This window comes from Taurulus bubalis (genome assembly GCF_910589615.1).
Source record: "Taurulus bubalis genome assembly, chromosome: 12".
Taxonomy (NCBI): Eukaryota; Metazoa; Chordata; class Actinopteri; order Perciformes; family Cottidae; genus Taurulus; species Taurulus bubalis.
In genome coordinates, this window is record NC_136600.1 from 18,891,380 (window position 1) to 18,911,263 (window position 19,884).

A 19,884-nucleotide genomic window follows, 5' to 3' on the forward strand; every position below is an offset into this window, starting at 1 on the left:
TTTTGCAATTTTGACTAATAAAATATCCTCCCTCCCAGTCAATGAATTCTTCAAAGAGTATTTTATTATGTAATGATCCAATTTCCTAAAGAAGCGTAATAAGCTAAATTCTAATGTGCACAAGCCTGTGGGAGCATTGGCTGGAAAAAGCAGTGGCACTGATGTGAGAGATAATGTGCTTTTTAATCAAGTGAGTTATTACTGTATAAGAGTACACTTTATGAAAATGCAGCCAACAAGCGGCTATCACATATTCACAGAGACACATTTTATTGAGAATATTGCCTAATTTAAATAAATTGAAGAATTGTCTCGGGCAATTATTCTTGAAGCCAAAACTATTCTGACTATACAAAACTAGTCTCTAGGAAACTGGATAGACAGGTCGGGGTACACAGAAGATATCTGACAACACAATAGAAAAGCACAGAGAGGGAATATGTTAGGAGGATATGTTTGTTGCAGCCTTAGAAGGTGTCCGGTTTGAAACCTGTGGCTCCGGTTTTGGATGATTGTCAAAATTGTGTCCTTAGTTTGGTGTCACTGCAGAAAAATTGAGGTTAAAAAAAGCCCCTAGGTGATGAAATCTCCTGAAAGTAACAAACAAATCTGTGCGTGTGTGTGTGTGTGTGTGTGTGTGTGTGTGTGTGTGTGTGTGTGTGTGTGTGTGTGTGTATAAATCCTTAAATCTCATGCCCCCCCTCCTGAAAACTCAAAAACATACTAAAGAGACCTGTAATAGGAACATTTTATTTAATTCAATAAATCCAGTGAAGCAACGTTTGCTTGATGATCCATAACAACAGGATATGAAATTGAATTATGTAATGATGTGCATCAATGATCATTGGTGGGCTATAAAAGAAAGACAATTATTAAGGAATACAATAGAAATAATAAAAAAGTTGAACAATAAAAACAATACCTGGGCCTTTTTCAAATGAGCTTTTGTAATTTACTTTGGATGTCACAATACAATACGTATACATGTGCCTGGATGTTGAGCACGGGGTCAAAGGGTCACACTGTGTAGGACAAAAGGCAACTGACTGGTTATCCGAGGGATGGTGTCACAAGTGAGATCTCCTGATAAGGTCAAATGGCACCCAATGAGACAAATGTTATCTGAAAGAGTGCACACTGTATACTCTAGGGCAATTTCTGTGAAGCAGCACAAGAGGGAATGACGAACATTGCTATAATAATGCTAGTATGAGTGGGTGTTTGTGTGTCTGTACACTGTATGTGTGCGTGCAGATAGAAGGTAATTAATATGTGTGTGTGTGTGAGGGGGGGGGGGACAAATAGCAATGAAGAAAGTAGAGATAAAGACATGCTGGTTCGGTATAAATATCTGAGCCCACAGGGGGAAAGAGCATCAGTTCAAGAGTGGCACTGAAGAGGAGAAGGAGGGAGCCGAAAGGGGAAAAGAGGAAATATAAACCCAACACGAGAGTGAATGAAAGCTAGAGGCAGAGAAAGAGAAGAAAGGGAAGGTTTTTATATTACATAGTTAAAACGTTGAGATTGGTAAGACTAACAATATTGCATTTTTCTCATTGGGTTATTATGTTTTTTGGTGTATTTTTTACCATGTGCGCTGCTTCTTTTCAGAAATGGCAGACACAGCAGGAAGAGTACTTTTGGCTTTGCTGTTGTTCCTGAGTGCCAGTGTGCCATGCTTCTCTGTGTATAACAGCGGCGAGTGCTTCTTCAACACTAAAGGTGCAGTATGTGTGTGTAAATGTGTGTGTGTGTGTGTGTGTGTGTGTGTGTGTGTGTGTGTGTGTGTGTGTGTGTGTGTGTGTGTGTGTGTGTGTGTGTGTGTGTGTGTGTGGACATAATGATTCCTATAGGCTTATATGTGGCCAGGTAGAAAGTCAGGAATTCATATTTTGAAGGTAGCCATACTTTACTTTTATGCTACTTTATACTTCTTTACTATAATTCAGAGACAATCATTGTACTTATTATTATAATTTTTACAATTACTATTACTTTTGCACATTCAGTTTTTCCAAAACATATGATAAGTCAATGAAATACAATGCATATTTAAATAATTAAAAACCCAAAACTAAGTCCTCAACATTAGCTCTACCCAGATCTGCTGCAACATATAAATTATGCTTCATGCATCATTTATAATAACTATAATATAAATATTATTTAACAGGTTAGTAACAGTATTCCATATCATTTACCACTGCATCAAGTACATTTAGCTGATAATACTAAAATGTAAGTACTTTTAGTTAAATTTTTACTGGTAATTCAATATATTTTACATAGTATTTCCACTTTTATGCAAATAAATTCACTGCTGTCATAATGACTGATATTTTTCAGGGAGCTGTGACCACATGGGGCAGGTGTACGGGATAGGAGAGAGCTGGATAACCAGTGACTGTTACCAGTGTGTCTGCATGGAGCCTTTTGGAGTAGGATGCTGTGACCAGTAAGTTTGTTTAAAAGTTAAAACATATATTATCTAATTTGGATGTGGCATACATATAATTGTGATATTCCCTACAGTGGATCTGACCCTGTGGACTATCCGGACTGGTGTGAGGTCATCCGTAAACCTGAGTCTTGCACAAGCGTTGTAGTGATGAGAGGCAATCACAAACTACCGTGTCTCTGGGGAAGAGGCCGTTTCAGACCTGCTGCAGGCCAACCTTGGAAATCTGACAATGACCCTTTATTTTGAGTTCAACAATTAATGAAAAATAGCAATATAGCAATGTGTGATGTTAATTTAGTTTTGTTTGTTTTTGATTCAATAAATATAGCATCATGGGTTTTATTGTTTTATCTCTATGTCTAATTGTATTACTAAATCTAGGAATTATCTGTTTCCTCAGTTGATGATGATAGCTTCTCATTTTAAAATTGTGTTGTGTATGTTTGTTGTTGATGACTCTTGATGTCTGAATGTCTGAATTGTTTCTGGTCCATGTTTTAAAATGAAATACAAATATAGTGTATATCTAAATTAAGTCATGTCTAGTTTTGGTTTTTGTTAAATGTGATATGTGTTATTTACCAATTTACTACAACTATCATTTGTTGTATTACTTGCTTGCTCAACAATTGAGCAATTTCATAGAGAAAAGATAATTCACCCCCCACAAATATATTGTATATTGTACTGTTTCAAACATATTTTGCAGTTCAATAAATATCTGCAAATGTATGGAAGACTTATTGTCACTCAACATGGAATTCAGAGCATCAAACGATAATTAGGTGACATTTTTGGTCCATTAACACAGAAAATACACTGAAACAGCAGCCTCAGTGATTTGTAGCAATTATATAAAAAACAATTACACATTTTGAGTTGTTGTTCCATTATCCACAGGCCATGATTTATATACAGATAGCATCACCAGGAAAGACTTGTCTGCCTGCTGTTCAACTCAAAGAGTTTTCTTCAAAACAAAACAGAGCAGTACAATTTCAGAATAATGTACATTGGAATAAAAGTATTGATGCATATATAGTAGCTTATGAATGCCACCCATGGATCAATAAAGGTATACAACAAACTTTACTTTATCTTAACCGAAAATAGTTAAAATAATGTATTTGTTGATTCTATTTTGTATTATTCTCTGAATCTGCAAAGTAACACAAGTTATCAGTTAAATGTAGTGGAGTAAAAAGTACAATATTTACTTCTGAATTGTAGTTGAGAAAAGTTATAAAGAAGAAGAATCTGGCAATACTCAAGTGAAATACCTGAAGTACCTGAAATTGTACATAGGCACTACTTAAGTAAATGCACTTTCCACCACTTCTACCACCAATCATATTACCATACATTTGTACATACATGTACACTATTACTTTTATGAAAAAAACTAATTCTAATCCGTAATAGATTCACTAACCCCTGATGAATGAGCGTTATTAATTTATTTTGAAAAGCGAGCAGAGGCGCACAGTTTGTACGTCACGCGGAAGCGCGATAAGCGAGTCCACCTTGTTGATAAGACTTAAAATGTTGCACTAGGTTTGACTTACTAGTGGTTTGCATACGAATGTAAAAGCCAACAAGAAGCAATACAATGTGGATACTGACACCCCTGGAGCCTGGAGGTAACTGTTTCTGTCGGGGTTGATCTGTGTGCCGCTAGCTTCACATATGAGCTTTTTTAGGGAGTTCTTCCTGAACCGATGTGAGGAACAGGGACAGAGGATGTCGTATGTGTACAGATTGTAAAGCCCTTTGACGCTTGATTTTGGGCAATACAAAATTGCCTAAACATACTATTGGAAGATAGATTGTTCAAAATGTAACTTAAATTGATTTGACTTGTTTATCTGAGTGGCCTGCACCAAACGGTGCTACTCAGCCCACATCGGCTTACTCGATACTGGACAGTAACAGGATGGTCACATGAGCAGTCATCATACACACATGAAGAACATTTCAAAACAAACTATTTCACACACCGTTCTCTGTATTAGTTGCCATGCATTTTCTATAATTCTTGAGAAGATAAAAATCCCTCAATAAAGAGCCAACATGGGGCAATGAAATACTAAAGAAATTCAGTCTCAACAACCACCACAACAACAACAACAACAACAACTTGTTTGTGTTTTTGTCACAGGTGAGACCCACTATCTCCTCTCCTGTAAAGAGTATGTGGTGGGACGCAAAAACTGTGACATCGTCCTCCCCAGCGACCAGTCCATCAGCAGGGCTCACAGTCATCTCATTGCTACTGACCAGGTAAGAGGAAGAATTGTTGTACAGTTTATATTTAATTATTTATTGAACTGAATGGGTTCAACACAATCTGCTGAGCTTAAACAATTGGTAGTTAAATGAATTTTAACTGTATATGAACATAGTGATGACTGCATGTTTATGTAGCTGGAATGTATATCAGAATCAACGAGAGAATCCTAATGTGTTCGGCCCCCAAGCTTACGCCTTATGGAAAACAGGACAACAATATTAAAAAGACAACTAAATCAGATTGACAGGAGTTGTGACACTGTTTACACAAAGGTTGATATGCCTTTTCAAGTAAAGCCATCTGTTAATGTCTTTACTTTCCTCTGTAGTTCGACAACCATCCAGACAGGTAAAAAGTTTAAATGATTTTTTGAGAATCAAACATTCAGCTCCCCTTGGCTCTAAAGTTGAATCTTATGATCTTGCAGTTATTAATGTGTCTAGCCAGAGGACAATGTATTCTCGAAGAAAAGGGTAAAACCTCCTTAGACATTGCTCAAAGCAAAGCAGCAACTTAATTTACTGTTGTTGATCCATATGCTCAGTATATAATACTATGTTAATATGCAGGTTTGTGCAATAACGATTAGTTTTCAGTAATGACTGTTACATTTCATACAGTTTGTTTAGTAGTCTCATATTAGTGTCAATATTTTTGCAGGATTATCACGATATTAATATGACTTTATCAATAAATCCAGTATTGTATCAATTAGAGGAGTATTGTGATTTTATTTGGTGTGGAGGCACTTCTGGTCAGAAGGTGGGGCTATGGCTTCATTCCAGCGGGACTAAAACTGAGACAAGACATGAAATAGTTGTTACGTTCAAGTGGAGGATCACCCGGCTCTAACTAATAATTATTTCTGCACTTCTACAGCTACAAATACAACTCTAAATTGCAAAAGTAAAGTTTGCGTGGCCAGTCATGTCTTTTTCATTTTTCAATCTATGTTGTTTTAGGAAAATGTGTAATCTTACAGATTCCACCCTTTTCTGGGTCTAATGGGGAATATTAACCTTGTTAATGCATTGCTTTTTAAAACCCCTTTTACATACATTTTTATTGTCATCAATACTTATCAGACTTCTCTGGGTTCATAATCGGACTGTGGCATAATAGTTTCTAAAAGTAATTATCTATCTGTTAATCAAGATTTCTCCTATTTGAACTTCTGGATGTCACCTGTTTAACATGTAGATGCGGCTGTAGTCCTCTCCACCTTTTCTTACGCTGAAGGTTTAATTGATTTTCCATGCCTGGCACACATTTCCATTTAAGGCTTATTTGAAAGGATGGGTTTCTCGCTGAGACATTAATAATTGAACAGAAAGATGTAGGATGGTTCGTTTGACTGATGGACAATTTCACGAAATGCTCTTATGAATTCTATTCCTAGACGCTGACTTTAAAAGACACCTCCAAGTATGGTTCATTTGTCAACAGCCAGCGCTTGACAGGGAACACGCCAGTGAACCTTAAGTCAGGAGACAATATTACATTTGGGGTTTTTCACAGCAAATTCAGGTAAGTTACTGAAACAAGACCTGGTGAGTTATGTTTTACATCTCAGAACCACAGTCACTAAATCTGGCATCATCTTTTACTTTTAATTGCACTCACATGTCACACCTAGTTTTATTCCTCCCGCACTCAGAACATGCTCAATGTAACTAACTTGCATCGGAATTTCAAGTTGCATTATGAATCTCCTTAATCGTTCCTTCTTCATCTCAGTGTGGACCATCAGAAGCCAGTGGTGTGTTCATCATGTTTGGACAGTGATGGCAAGGCGTCGCTCTCTCAGGCCCTGGCGGCTTTGGGCGGGAAGCTGGTCAACACCTGGACTCATGACTGCACCCACCTGGCCACGCCATCTGCCAAAGTCACCATCAAGGTCTCAAACATACTTTTGTATTCTCATTGGGTGGTTAAATGGTATCTGTTTATCTCTGAATATGTGTTTGATGTCCTTCTTATTTGTTTAGACTATTTCCGCTCTGCTGTGCTGTCGTCCCATCGTGAAGCCAGAGTTCTTCATGGAGTTCAGCAAAGCCGCTCAGCAAAGATTACCCCCTCCTAAAGCTGAGAGGTACAAAACAATCCATCCTTTTTTATACACATTCATACTGAGGCTACATCCACATGAGTAGGATGTCCGTCCACACGGGCATTTCAGGAGCGTTTTCGAAAAGGATCTTCGTCCACACGGCAACCTTTGAAAACAAGTATCACATGACCATTCACGTGCACTGGGTATGCGCGTAACGGTGTAAACAGGACGCAGGTTTTCTACACACTGCAGTCGGTTTAGTTGCAGAAAATACTCCGGAGGAAGAACGACAATGGCAAAAAGATGGACCAGAGATTTCTTTGCTTGAACTGAGGACGAGGTCAAACCTGGCTGTTTGTTTTCTTCCGGGAAAGTGTCATGTGACAGGAGCGTGACGAATAAGTGAAGGACATGTCGTGACTGTTGGACCCAATCAAGTAGAAATCCTGGTGGTCCACCCCATCTTTTCCAAACTTCTCTGTTTACCCCCGTCCACACTATGACGTAACCCCGGAGTTTTCAAACGTATCTGTTTTCGGTGCTGTAAAACTCTGCCGTATGATGCTCAGTGTAAACGTAGCAAAAGATATACGTTTTAAATTGAAAATGTAGTAGTGTGGATGGGGCCTGAGGATGAACTGAACTTCTGAGGCCACACTGAACCAAACATTATCTTGCTTAAAGCTGTACTTTGTTTTTTAGGTTTGTCCCTGAGATCGATGAGCCCAGTTTGAGGAATGAGGATGTTAACCTTGGAGCGATTCCAGTTCGCAAACAGCTTTTCAGCGGAAAGACTTTCATATTCCTCATTGCCAAACAAGTAAGTCTACCTCTTTTATCTTAACTCCATTTGAGATAATAAGGCTAGTGTGTTTCTTATCCATCACAGAGAGGGTGTTCTTGTATTATAATTAAAATAGTTGTTATTATTAACGGTAACAGTTGTTATTATAATTATTATCTCCAGGAGAGCAATTTTGCTAGTACAGCTGAAATGTAAATTGTAGTTGACAATTATCCCTTTAAGAGTGAATGTTTCTACATTTTCCAAGCTTGAAGTTGCAAGTGTACATGAGTACAACAGCATTACAGAATACCCTCTGGAACAAATGCTTTTAAAAAAACTAAAATATGTATAGACCGCTTAAAGGCTTTAGCCTTCAAGCAGACTGATGTAAGGGGAAATATCAAATAAAATAACCGTATTGTCCGTAAACAAACCCTCCTGAGTCTTTGAGCTGCTGTTCTGATAAACAATCATGGTTGTGTAATCCGTGCTCTTTTATGCTGTTTGCAGCTCAAGCGCCTGAGTACAGCAGTGGATTTTGGAGGTGGCAAGAGCCAGCTGCTTGAGGAGGGCTCTTTGCCCCGGGACCTGCTGGAGTCTCCTCAGAGCTGTGTGGTCAATGTTATGACAGCCAGCTCCCAAATTCTGCTTAGTTCCTCTATCACAGAATGGGCAAATTCTGTGACGGACATTGTTCAAAGGTTTGCACAAACTTCTGTCAAAAAAGAGTGTGTTTTGCCGATTTATTTGTCAAAGCGAGGATTTGTGAACACTTTAAAACTATCTGTCTGGCATTTGTCCTTTTTCCGCTGACACAGAAAAGGCCTCAGAGTCATCACAGAGTCAGAAATTGGTTTGGCTGCCATCTATGCTTCCTGTGATAAGCACTGCAATCCATCCTGTCTGACACCAGACTCAGGTGGGTGAACTGACACAAAAGCACTGAATACTGTTTTATTTTTCAGGTTGTTTTTTTTTATTCATAGTTTTTCTTTGATTTGTTTCTGTTTTTAGAGTCTGCACCAAAAGTGGGACCCAGAATCCCGAGTGCTTCGCTGTCGCAGAGCATGGCGGTAGATGAGACCGTGCTACCTGCAGCATCTCAGAACATCACAGCGTATGCAGTCAACACTGAGCTATCACAAGGGTACTGACGAGCACAGATCAGTTGTCCGAACTTCTCATTTTTGAAAAGAAAGCCTTTCTGATGTGTGTAATTGTACTTGTTTATCAGGACAGAGCTATGTGAAGGTACAGGGGTGATGGCGGTTGGGGAGACTCCTGAGAGGAAGCAAAACCAGAACAGCGGTCAGCTCCTTGGATCCAGACCTGTTGCTAAGAAGACGACCACTCAGTGCATCGTGGCTGAAACCATGAGCTCATCTTTCAACACTGTAGAGAACACGGACTCGCAGATGAAGAAGCCTCCGTCCAAACCAACAGGTGGAGGCCTGTTTATCTCTTGATACCTTGAGAAGTACAGATACCAATTCAATATTGTAATCGTTTAAATTAGGTCACTTGACACAGTTAAGAGTTCCTCCCTCTTTTTCAATTATATACTTTGACTCTAATAGATTTTAAATAAATTGTTGTGCTATTATAAATAATATAACGGCATTGACAAGTGTGTAGTTTAGATCAATCACATTCATCTCATACCAATCCTTTTATTCAGCCTAGAACACAGTATTTGTGTTGTTACCAATCTGATGTATTGCATTGGTGCATCCTTACAATGTATTTGGCTCTATATGTCAAATATTGGGTGAAATATATCTATTCAGTAGCTTCTGGCATATAACAAGTTATTTAGTGAGCCTAAGAAGTGCTGGTAGGTGGATTGTGTTACTTTTGGACAGAGCCAGCTGAGCTGTTTCCCCGTTTCCACTCGTTATGCTAAGCAAAGGTAGTACAATGCAGGCGTTGGTGACAGATATGAGAGTGGTTTGCAAGCTTCTCTCAGCAAGTAAACAAGCATCTCTTGAATGCACTCATGATAGGAACATCGGTTTAATGCCTGTAATGCTGTAATGAATCAATCAATGTTCTTGCAGTTTCAGGTGCAGGCAGTAGTGGCATTAAGTCCAAGCCAGCCTTTCCCAGGACATTTCACAACAAGCAATCTCCTGAAAAACAAAAAATCTCTGCACAAGCTTCCCCACAGAAACAATCAACACTGACCGCATTCTTCCAAACTGCCAACAAGAAAAGGTAAACATCTGCTCTTTAAATTAGGTGGAAGACTATAGTCCTGGTAATAATGTAGTGCACTAACTGTACAACTAATTTACCCAATGTCAATAAACGTACCTTTGACTGGCAACAATTTAAGATAAAAGTCTTATTTTATTCTTCTCTTTGTCTTCCTGTCATCAAGGCCTTTGGAGGAAGAGTCCTTCTCTTTCATGTCCGAGCCAAAACGCCCTGCACTGGAATCATCCACCAGCATACAGACACCAAACACTTCAGCCAGGTCTACAGAAACATCCTCCCGTTCAGACAAAGCCGCTGTGGCAATATCCCAGACTCCACTGGGGTCAACGGCTGATCTTTTTGTAGGACGGTTAGAGGCTCAGTCAGACAGGGTCTCCCACGCTGTCCAGGAGGAGCCACAAAGTAGAAAGAGAAAGGAGATGGTAGCAGAGATGCAAATGGATGAACTGGAGTCTATTATGTCTCAGGATATGGACTTTGATGAGCAACCGTCAGGGAATCAAGGCCAGCAAGCACAGCTAATAACGCTGAGTTCAACCGAACAGAAACAACGTTTAAATACGGCGGAGGCTTCGTCTTCAAGCAAGAGGCAACGGGTCCACCGAGAAGAAAATGTAAAGAACCAGAGGCCACAGGTGGGCCTGGAAAAAAAGAAGAAGCAAAAGTCTGACCAGCATATCGTCAACATCAAGACAGAGCAGGTGCATCCTGTAGAGTACAAGACAACTAATAAAGAGTCCAGCACACGTCCAGAGCTGTCATCTGCCAGTACAAGTAAAGACATACAGCCTTTTGAAGATGATGATGACGCGTCTTTCATTGAGGTGAGGATTTACTGTCAGTGTTCTTTTATTCGTCCAGTAATTCAGAGAAAAGAAAATTAAAACTTAAACTGACTCGGCGCAAATGTTGGCTTCACTTCTCAGTTTTCACTATGATCATACATTTCCACCCTTTGTATTCCTACAGGATGTAGAACTACTCCAAGTAGATATTTGCCAGCCTAAAGAAGACACTAAGACCCCTTTGAAACCACTTTCATTAAAACAGGAGGTCCAAGTAAGTTCTGCTAAAAAGCTTTTATTATTCCAGTTTGCTCCCTTTCCTCTTTTTGAATATGCTACATTTTCTTGCTGTAGATGCTTTATTCCCTACATATATTTATTTGAAAGTTGGCCTTCCAGTTTTCAATTATTCTAAAGCTTGGGACAGATGGGAACCATTCGACACATCAAAGTCAGTAAATGCACTAATTCCTGTGATTGCAAGCCAACCGTGTTCGATGTTACCTCCAACAACTTGATGTGGCTCCAGCTTCAATCTCAGCATCAACTCAAAATTCAGTGTAAACTGGCATCCAAAGATTGTAAGAGTGGCTAAACGATGTATTATTGTGCCGCTTAAAATCTCACATAGTCTATGTAATCTATAAACAAATAATAACCAATTCAAAAGAGCCTTTTAAAAAACATAAATGTATAGCATTATATTATCCTTTTCTTTATCTCTCAGATATTCTTATTGGTATTGGCCTAAAGGACCCAGTGTTTGTCAGCGATACAACATTGAGAAACACTCAGGATTCACAGGAGATGCTGCATGAATGATGTTGCATTTTTTTGTCAAATCTTAGTTGTCTTGAGTTGTTTCTTACATTATCTACACCATTAATTGAAACAAAGAATATGAACTGTCCATCAGACAGACGTGACTCATTAATGTGCTTTTTTGCAGGAGACAAAGATTGATGAAGATCTTCCTAAAAAGCTGGTGTTGGTGGAGTTTAGATCGCTCACTGTGACTACTCCTCCCAAAACCAAACCCCAGAGGATGCAGAACACCGGCAACGCAAAGAACTTCAAATGCTTCCGGAAGGTCAGATTAAATACAATGCAATTTAGACAAAGAGCAGTGTGTAGGATGTTGTGGCATCTAGCAGTGAGGTTTGAGATTGCAACTAAGTGAATACCCCAAAATAAATACCTGTGGAAGAGGGCTCTATTTTCCTTTTTAAAAATTACCCCTTTCTGCTCTAAGCACAAGAGTGAGTAATTTCTTTTCTTCATAAAACTTCCACTATTTGCGGGACACATGTCCAATTTTTGGTGAGTTTATATATAGATATGAGATGTTGGACATTAATATAGCAACAATCAACTATTTGCTATGTAAAGAAATAGTGGAGTTGTAACACCCTGAACGGAGAAGGAAGTCCCTCTCTGAGTGTTGTAATACGAGCTTCTCTGCTCTTTGTTTTGGTTGTCAGACAATTGTAAACGCAAGATGGCAGAGTGCAGTTCAAAGTGTTCAGCTGAAGGCATCCTTCCAGATATTTCCTCACCGAAGAATACACGTTCTTCAAAAGAAATATACTGTCGTCGATCTTAGCCGTTTGCTTGCGGTCTCCCAAACATTCAGTTGAAACCATCAAACTTTAGCGACCTGAAGCTTATTTCTAAATGGGGTCTGAGATGCTGATGCTCCAGTGCGACATCTAGTGGTTTTTAATTTAGCATATATATCCTTTGAGATATTATTCTGTATGCCACGATGAAAACATTGTCTCCAATGATGGGATATGTACAGTTTGGTCGAAATCAATTTAACCTGAAATTCCAATGAAGTATGCCTTACGTACAGAATGTAATTTTTTCATAAAAATGTTCTTATGTGACAGATCGGCGTGCCGGGTGTAGAGATCTCACCCCACATCATCGGAGGATCTGATCTACTGGTTCACAGCAGGGGCAAAAACACTGATCTGGATGAATGGCTGAAAGATGCAGTTGAGGTACTTTCGTCTCTCTGAATCTCTTAACTGTCTGTGATCCGTTTGAGACTTGCCTTTTATGATTTGAGCCCGTGTTTGTTTCAGGATGAGCGTCAGAGCAGACAGGACCAGAGTATTGGGGATGACCTCTTCAGGTGAGACATGTCATTTCATGTTCTGTAAGATATGTAGTGACTTTGTTACCCCTTAACTTAACCCTCCTAAATCTAGTATGTCAAGAAAAGCCAGACAGTTTCATCTTACCTCTGTTTTGTCGTAAGCCCGACATTTACAAGTAAAACAGTGGCTCATTCTTTTTTTAGTTACTTTTATTTTGTTAATTGTGTCTTGAAACAACCCTCGGCATGACTTACTTATGTAGTATAGGGGAGGTCCAACAGATTAACAGAGAAAACCCCAACACAACAGCAGCATTAATTTGCTATCAATTTAAAAAGCAGCAATATCATGATGACGTCAAAAGAAAGTTTGTAAATGGAAAGTAATGCCTCCTATATTAATAATACAATGTTCTGTAGCCAAAGTCAGAATGTAATCCTCTAACCAATTTAACCCAAAAGAGTATTCAGGATTAAAGTATATACTGTTAATGTTTTCATGTTACTTTTGTATAATGTTAATAAAAAAAAGCGTAACATTTACACGATGTCTCTTTAGTAGACGTGCTTGGTTCCAGTAAATATGCTAACGCTTCAGTCATTATAATCAGGTAGAGACGTTATATAATTCACTGAGAATAATGTATAAAGTAGCTTCAGTTTAACCAATCAGAACTTAGAATCTATTTCGTCATAGTGGTTGCCAGGGTAACAGAGGTGATGTAAGCTGTCCCTGCCGTGTTTTCTTTGACTAAGCAGAAAGAAGACCGTTTGAGATTGATGTTGTGTGTGTCAAGGCTGAACTGTTTGATCACTGATTCATGCTCAGCCAGTCATGCGTATCCGGGGAACAGACTCTGCTGCTAAGAAAACAATCCGCTATTTTTTTGGTAGGTCTGAACAAAGTTTCCAGACGTGGTTTATTGATAGCCTGTTTGCTTTATGCTGTTCAAACACCGTCCTCGTTTTACAGCGGTTAATTTAGGCTGTTTTTATGGTTTGTTAAAAATGCCTCTCAGGACATTGAGGAATGATCCACGAGGAATGTTAAAAGCCCATCCTGACATGGATGGAGCTCAAAAATAAAATATTGTCTGTGTGTGTCTTTAGGTACAACCCCGGCAAACTAACCAGGAGAAGATAAAATGCCTTCATCTTAACGTCCTACGGAAGGAATTCATTTCAAAGGCACGGCAAGTGTGTCAAACTATAAGTATAAAAAGGACTTCAGAAAAGATTTCATAAATAACTTCTGATATCTGTAGTTCAACTATAATTGCTTTATAACTGCTAAAATGATCAGAAATATGTTTTAGTGTTTGCTGTTCTTCCTGTTCTTTCTATCAATAAGTTTTTTCTAAATGTAAGTAATGAAGCCACTGACGGCCAACAATGTAACAAAATATACTCGTGTTCAGAGAATTCTTCTCAAAGTTTTATTTGTCAATAATAAAAAATGCGTCATACAAAACATTAAAAACTCTTTGTTGTACAAGAGAGCATTCAATTTCTTCATGCTGAAAGCAGCTATTCCTTTGTTTTAGAAGTTAAGACCAAATGTGTTCCCTGGTTGTAGCTGAACTAGAAACTTAAGAGGGATTCCAGTTGTTGCTTCTTGAACAATCTCCGATAAGCCTACAGGCACTTTTTCAGATCTGAAATTGTTCAGATAAGTCGTCGTCATGCCAGAACATTTATGGACCTTTCTGTGTGGATCGTTGAAGCCCGCCTGTATGTTCATATTCAAGGTAAGTGCCACGTATGAGTTACGAGTGGACTCAGCAGTCGGCATGAATTGTGCTGGAACAAAATGGGCAGCAGAGTGTCAAAAGCAAGGAGACTGGTCTTTAAACAAAAATCTCCTCTCTAAATGTTCTTATCAGTATTTGCAAGTTGCTTTCTAAAATTCATACACATTTGTACTCAAATGTAACATGTGGATGGACACACGATAAACCTGTTGGTGCTTCATTAAGAAAGCAGATTGCTCTTGGAGTTAAAAGTGGTGGACAGAAGTCTCCGATCTTCAAAACAAAATTCAAAACGGTAACAATTAGTTATCTTAAACTGTTATCTCAACTTCTGAGTCACCCAGTCTCTGCATTCCTCAGATGTACTTTTTCCCACATATGTCCTCGCAATTTCTGTCTTTTGCTTACAGCAGCTGCGGCGAGGCAATATTTCAAGGCTGCATGCATATATTTAATATTCATATCAAAACAATATTCAGAAGTCAGTGATAAAAGCATCAAGGAATAATTCAGCTGAAATGTAATATTTAACACGAGAAACAACATTTTCACTAGTTAACTATTATGATTATCAAAATGTATTCAGTAATGTGTTAAACTACGAACTTTGTTAGTGTAAAAAGTAAGGTGACTACAGTAACGTGTTATTTCAGTAATACATTTCCCTACACACACACACACACTTGCACTAATTCTGAGTACCATATTGCATTAAAGAAAAAAAGTATCACAATAAACAAATAATGAGTTGTGCAATGATCAGTACAAACTGATTAAGCATACTGCATAGGAAGGAAGGAGAATATAGTGGAAAGGAAGAATAGATTGCTACTGTCTCTGCTCACAACCTGTCTAAACCGTTCTTTGACACTTCACAAAACAGTATTGGCTGTTTGTTGTTAAGATGTACTTAAAAATGGAAGAAGAATTGTATATACACACACACACATGTAGAGTTGGGGATTATGAAAAAACAAATTATCTCATTTTGATCATGTGATTTGGGAAATCAACTGCATTGGTGTATCTCAGAAATGGTTATAGGAGAAGTCTGACTTGGCAATTTCTATATAATGTTAAGTTAATAAAGTTGTGTGCCATGTTTCGCAATATTAAGAGAAATATGATAGTACTAGAGGGATGGACCATAACTAATTGACATATTGCCCAGTCACGAACACAGGTAGATTGAATAGTTGTATACTGGAGTTTAGCTGTTAGCCTTCACAGGAAAAGCCACAACATGCAAAAAAATGGCACAATGTAATGATGAAAATACAAAGAGGATGCTAAGATTTTGTTTGCTAAAACTAGAAGTAAATAAGTTAGATGATATGATTGTAAAAATGGGCATTCTGCAAGTGAGCCTTTCTGTTTTGTCTTTTAAAAAGCCTGTTCTCTCCATGTGCGATGAGCTGCTACCAGCTGGCCAAAATCAGCGTTGGTGTTGTAATTGTTGCATTTAGTGTTGCCATTATTGTGATGGCAAGAATTGTATAACTTTGTGAATATGTTCTAGTCATAATGTCATTTTAAGTTGTTAATTTAAAGGACCACACTGGTGTTTCCTGTTTTGTACCATTTTCTAATATTTCTTTTACCGCTAAAGAACCCTCTCAGTGAACACCATGCACTATTGTGCCAAAAAGTTTGCGTTTGTTCTGTATGTAAATTTAAACAACATTTGTTTTAAATGCCAGGATTGTCATTGTTTAACGGAGTACCATCTGAAGATGTTCATATTGTACGGATAAAAGATAAAAGAAGAAACATTTAAAACACCAGAGTGATCTTTTAATGATCATATCTTTTTGTCCAAGAATACATTCAGGTCTGCAAGTGAAATTATTTGCATAGAAAGCTTTCCAGTAGCACTATAACCAAAGCAACAGTTCAGATTTATTAGACTTTTGATAACTTTTTTAGGTATATGGCTTCAACTACCAACAATAGAAGCTAAACAAAGAATCCTCTGAAGTAATAAAAATAAAAGAATAATCAGGAACATTTCGATTGCTTAGCCATGAACTTGTTGGGTCACACGCTAATCTTGTGTGCGTCCTCTATTGCAATTACTCACCACTCCAGGTTGTCTCGGAGATCGGATGATTGTAACTTTGTAAGCGGGACCACAGATTGCTCTGTGAGTGTCAGTCACATACACAAGTAAAGCTATAAGTTGCATGGAGAATGAGCACAATGGCATCTACTTTGAATTGCTGTTAGTAAATGGATTGAAAGACACATAGTGAACGAATAAATAACCCTGATGAAAATAAGGTCCCATTTAGTTGTGAGGTTACAGATTGACTCGAAAGCATTGGCACATGGTTGCCTGGACTTCTGGGGACTTCTTATGAAGTTAGACAAGACTCTTGAAAGCTGTGTTTCGTTTCGTTAGAAACATATTAGTGTACATCCATTGTCTTTTTGGTCTCGGAGAGTTGTAACAATGCCTTCAGAGAAAATACTGCCTAAATGATTAAAACAGTAAAGCGCTTGTTTTCCCCCTTCAACGTTTACATCAGTTGGTAAGAGTGCTTGAAATCTGTGCCCTACAACCTACGTGTATTGCTCTTTTCTCTAACATGTCTTCAAATGAAGTTATTCCCTCCATTGCTGATCAGTGTCTCTTTCTTCTTGAGTCTCTTCAGCAGACACGAGGCGATGCCTAAAGCGCCTCCCTTTAAAAAGCGAACAAAGTTGTCTCCCACCAACGGGCCCATAGCAAACAGACCTGGCTCATTGGTACACTCAAAAGTGTAGGGGTGGATGTCAATGGGGTTCTGTGTGCAGGAAATGGGTTTTGTTGGATCCTGACCCAAGTACTGGCCCTGGCCCTTCAAGAAAAACAGGTTTGGGTTTGTCCCGATCAGCACCAAGGCCATGGAGATCTTGAATGCCTTGAGGGAGTTGTTCCCCTGCAGCAAACACTGCATGTCAGACTGGAAGGACACCAAGCAATGCTGAGGGAAACTGGTGTAGTCAGGAAACAGGCTGACACTGGCATTACCAGCCATGTTACCTGCGGCAAGTTGGGGCTTTGGGCACATCTTGGCACACACTGAGGAGGCAATACTTACTGCCTGGGGTCTGTTTGAAGCAGAGGAGGGAGCCACGTTTGTGTAGGTCTGAGAGCACATCATGTTGTAGACTGTGTGGTACTCTGGGTACAGGGTCTTGGGCAGCTGTTTGAAGATGAGGTCTGAGTCGTCTACGCTCTTACGAAAGACATGCAGCACTCGGATGTTGCTGTTACAAGCGCACAGAACTGCATCGGCAGCACTTAAACCGGCACCTACAATTAAAACCGGATCAGAGTTCATATCCAGTTTTCTCTGGCTTACGGCCAAACCCAGGTCTGAGATGCTGTGGAATACAAATGGCAGGTCCTCCCCCTCTGCGCCTAATCGAACTGGCGAATCGGACGCACCAGTGGCCAGTACTACATTCTCAGCAAACAGAGAGAAGGGCACATGAGAGTCGTTCTGCACCTGCTGGTATCCCCTTACTTCCCAGAGAGCCCCCCCGCCTCCATTATTCAGACACTCAACACCATTTCCATCAAAGCCTTCATTGCCACCATCTCCCACCCCTCCATCTCCTTGGTCACTGTGCCTATTTTTCAGACCTTCCCCCTCTTGCCCCCGGCAGAGTTTCTGGACAGAGGTCACGTAGGTGTTGTCAACAAAATTCTTTTGAAGGCCCTTTAGCTTCACATAGTTACGGTAATAGGATGAGATCTCTTCTGGGGTGGCTCTGTCACTGGTTACATCCCTAGAGAGAAGTAATAGATGATGGGAAAAGTAGTAGCAGAGAATTAAACTGAGACTTTAGCCATGTCTTTGCTGTCAACCTCTCTCAGTACCTGCGTTTCCCGTTGGTTAAGTCCCTGTAGTTAACCCCGGGAAGCTCCATCCAGATGCCAAGACTAATAGTCAGCATTGAGCCCTCCATTGCCTGAGGAAAGGAAAGAAGGGTCGGGGAGAATGCAATATCATAGAATGGAACAATTGATTGAAAATATGGGTGCAACAGACTAAACCTTGTATCTTACATGCCAAGCACCTCCCGGCGTTGCCCTCCCCAGCACCAGATGTGGGATGTGTTGCTGCTTGTCCCTCCTCCACTGAAGGACAGGGGGGAACTCGTAGCCAAAGTCAGCATTGGGGTGCAGAAGTGTGTCAAAAAGTACAGCCGCAGGGTTCCTTGACCTCCCCTCAAGACCTTCACTCAAATATTCCAGTTCCTACAAAAAACAAGTAATTATCATGACACACCTGAGTGACTGTGATCATACACGTACATTTGCAAGGAATTCATTGTTGTTTTTACCTGTTCAGTGATGGATAGGTGCTTGCTCTCCTGCAGTTTCCTGTATAGTATTGGGTTTGGGTGGACAGTTGCAGTGTCCAGGTAGGGCTTGTGTCCACTCAGCAGGTAGGACAAACAAATGCCTGATGGGCCGTTGCCTGAAAACAGATCCAGGTTTGGGAAATGGTGGATTAGCGTCACAAAGGAGCCCACAGCATTAACTGACAAAAGTTAGATAAAGAAAGATGCTTTGAATGTTTTATGTGTGCCAAGTTTAAGTAACAACATGAAACCCTTAAAGGTCAAGCGGTTAAGAGCAAAATGTTCACCTATGATAACCACAGGGACAGTGGTTGGGTGCTCTTGTGGTAGAGTGGTCTCTTCCAGAAGTGGCATTGCTGCAGCCTGGGCCAGAGCCGGCACTGGGGAGGAATGATAGAAATGAGAAAGTTCCAGACATTTCTGTAGCCCTCGATTTGATCCTCTACTAAAAGCAGAGGCTCGTTTGTGCTTTGAACACATTCAAACCGGCTTGCTGTCTTTGTGTCTGCCAATGTTGTTGTTGTCTCATGTTAGGTCCTGTCTCATCCACCATCATCAGCTGACTCACATACTGAACGCGAGAAAAAAACATTATTCATCCTGTTATTGTGCTTCCACACACAGCCGGGACCCTCCCTGTCTGGGGCTTCAAACACGTGGAAACACCCCGCCACAACACAACGTGCCCCCTGCTTTTCTCTTTGCTGTCCCGCCAACATCCACACACGTCCTGTCCTATCAAACATGGCCTGCGGCAAGGCTAGCCTCTGTAAACCCCGGTGCCGCTTCCCAAACAAAAGGGAGTTCTAATCAGATTTATGTAGGCTTGGGTCTGTTGTGAAACGTTGCCATTGAGCATGTGTAGTGTGTGTTTGTGTGTTACACGACAGCGCCATTGTGTGCTCGTCGGGCAGCAAATCCCCCCTGATCACTCCTCCGAGTGGGCCATAATCCCACTGGGCCTGTTTATGTCTTTACCGCCCCTTTCAACAGCAGCAGGGTGAGAATGTGGTCCTGGCATGGTGACAGAGCTCCTCCTCCCCTCATACCCATCCACCACTACCACACACACAGACA

General features: G+C 39.9%; 3 protein-coding genes across 3 annotated transcripts; 2 read left to right on the forward strand and 1 right to left on the reverse strand.

Moving 5' to 3' along the window:
• Window positions 1-1,616: 1,616 nt before the first annotated feature.
• LOC306744849 (prostate-associated microseminoprotein-like) lies at window positions 1,617-2,710 on the forward strand (the record flags this gene model as incomplete). The annotated part of the gene is made up of 3 exons (XM_079227544.1): window positions 1,617-1,725; window positions 2,350-2,458; window positions 2,536-2,710. 3 exons carry the CDS (start codon window positions 1,617-1,619, stop codon window positions 2,708-2,710), a joined length of 393 nt encoding a protein of 130 aa, XP_079083670.1.
• Window positions 2,711-4,071: 1,361 nt separating this feature from the next.
• Window positions 4,072-14,160, forward strand: nbn (nibrin). Its single transcript, XM_079228091.1, has 17 exons — window positions 4,072-4,104; window positions 4,623-4,744; window positions 6,154-6,281; window positions 6,492-6,651; window positions 6,743-6,846; window positions 7,510-7,627; window positions 8,105-8,295; window positions 8,413-8,513; window positions 8,609-8,741; window positions 8,829-9,037; window positions 9,652-9,808; window positions 9,975-10,635; window positions 10,781-10,870; window positions 11,546-11,686; window positions 12,489-12,602; window positions 12,687-12,736; window positions 13,811-14,160. Exons 1-17 carry the CDS (start codon window positions 4,074-4,076, stop codon window positions 13,842-13,844), a joined length of 2,544 nt encoding a protein of 847 aa, XP_079084217.1. The 5' UTR covers window positions 4,072-4,073; the 3' UTR covers window positions 13,845-14,160.
• A 2,885-nt stretch (window positions 14,161-17,045) lies between these two features.
• Window positions 17,046-19,232, reverse strand: osgin2 (oxidative stress induced growth inhibitor family member 2; the record flags this gene model as incomplete). Its single annotated transcript, XM_079228187.1, has 5 exons — window positions 19,095-19,232; window positions 18,787-18,923; window positions 18,509-18,700; window positions 18,320-18,411; window positions 17,046-18,228 (listed from the first exon to the last, which is right to left on the reverse strand). The coding sequence occupies exons 1-5, from the start codon at window positions 19,159-19,161 to the stop codon at window positions 17,046-17,048; spliced, it is 1,671 nt and encodes a 556-aa protein (XP_079084313.1). The 5' UTR covers window positions 19,162-19,232.
• Window positions 19,233-19,884: the final 652 nt, after the last annotated feature.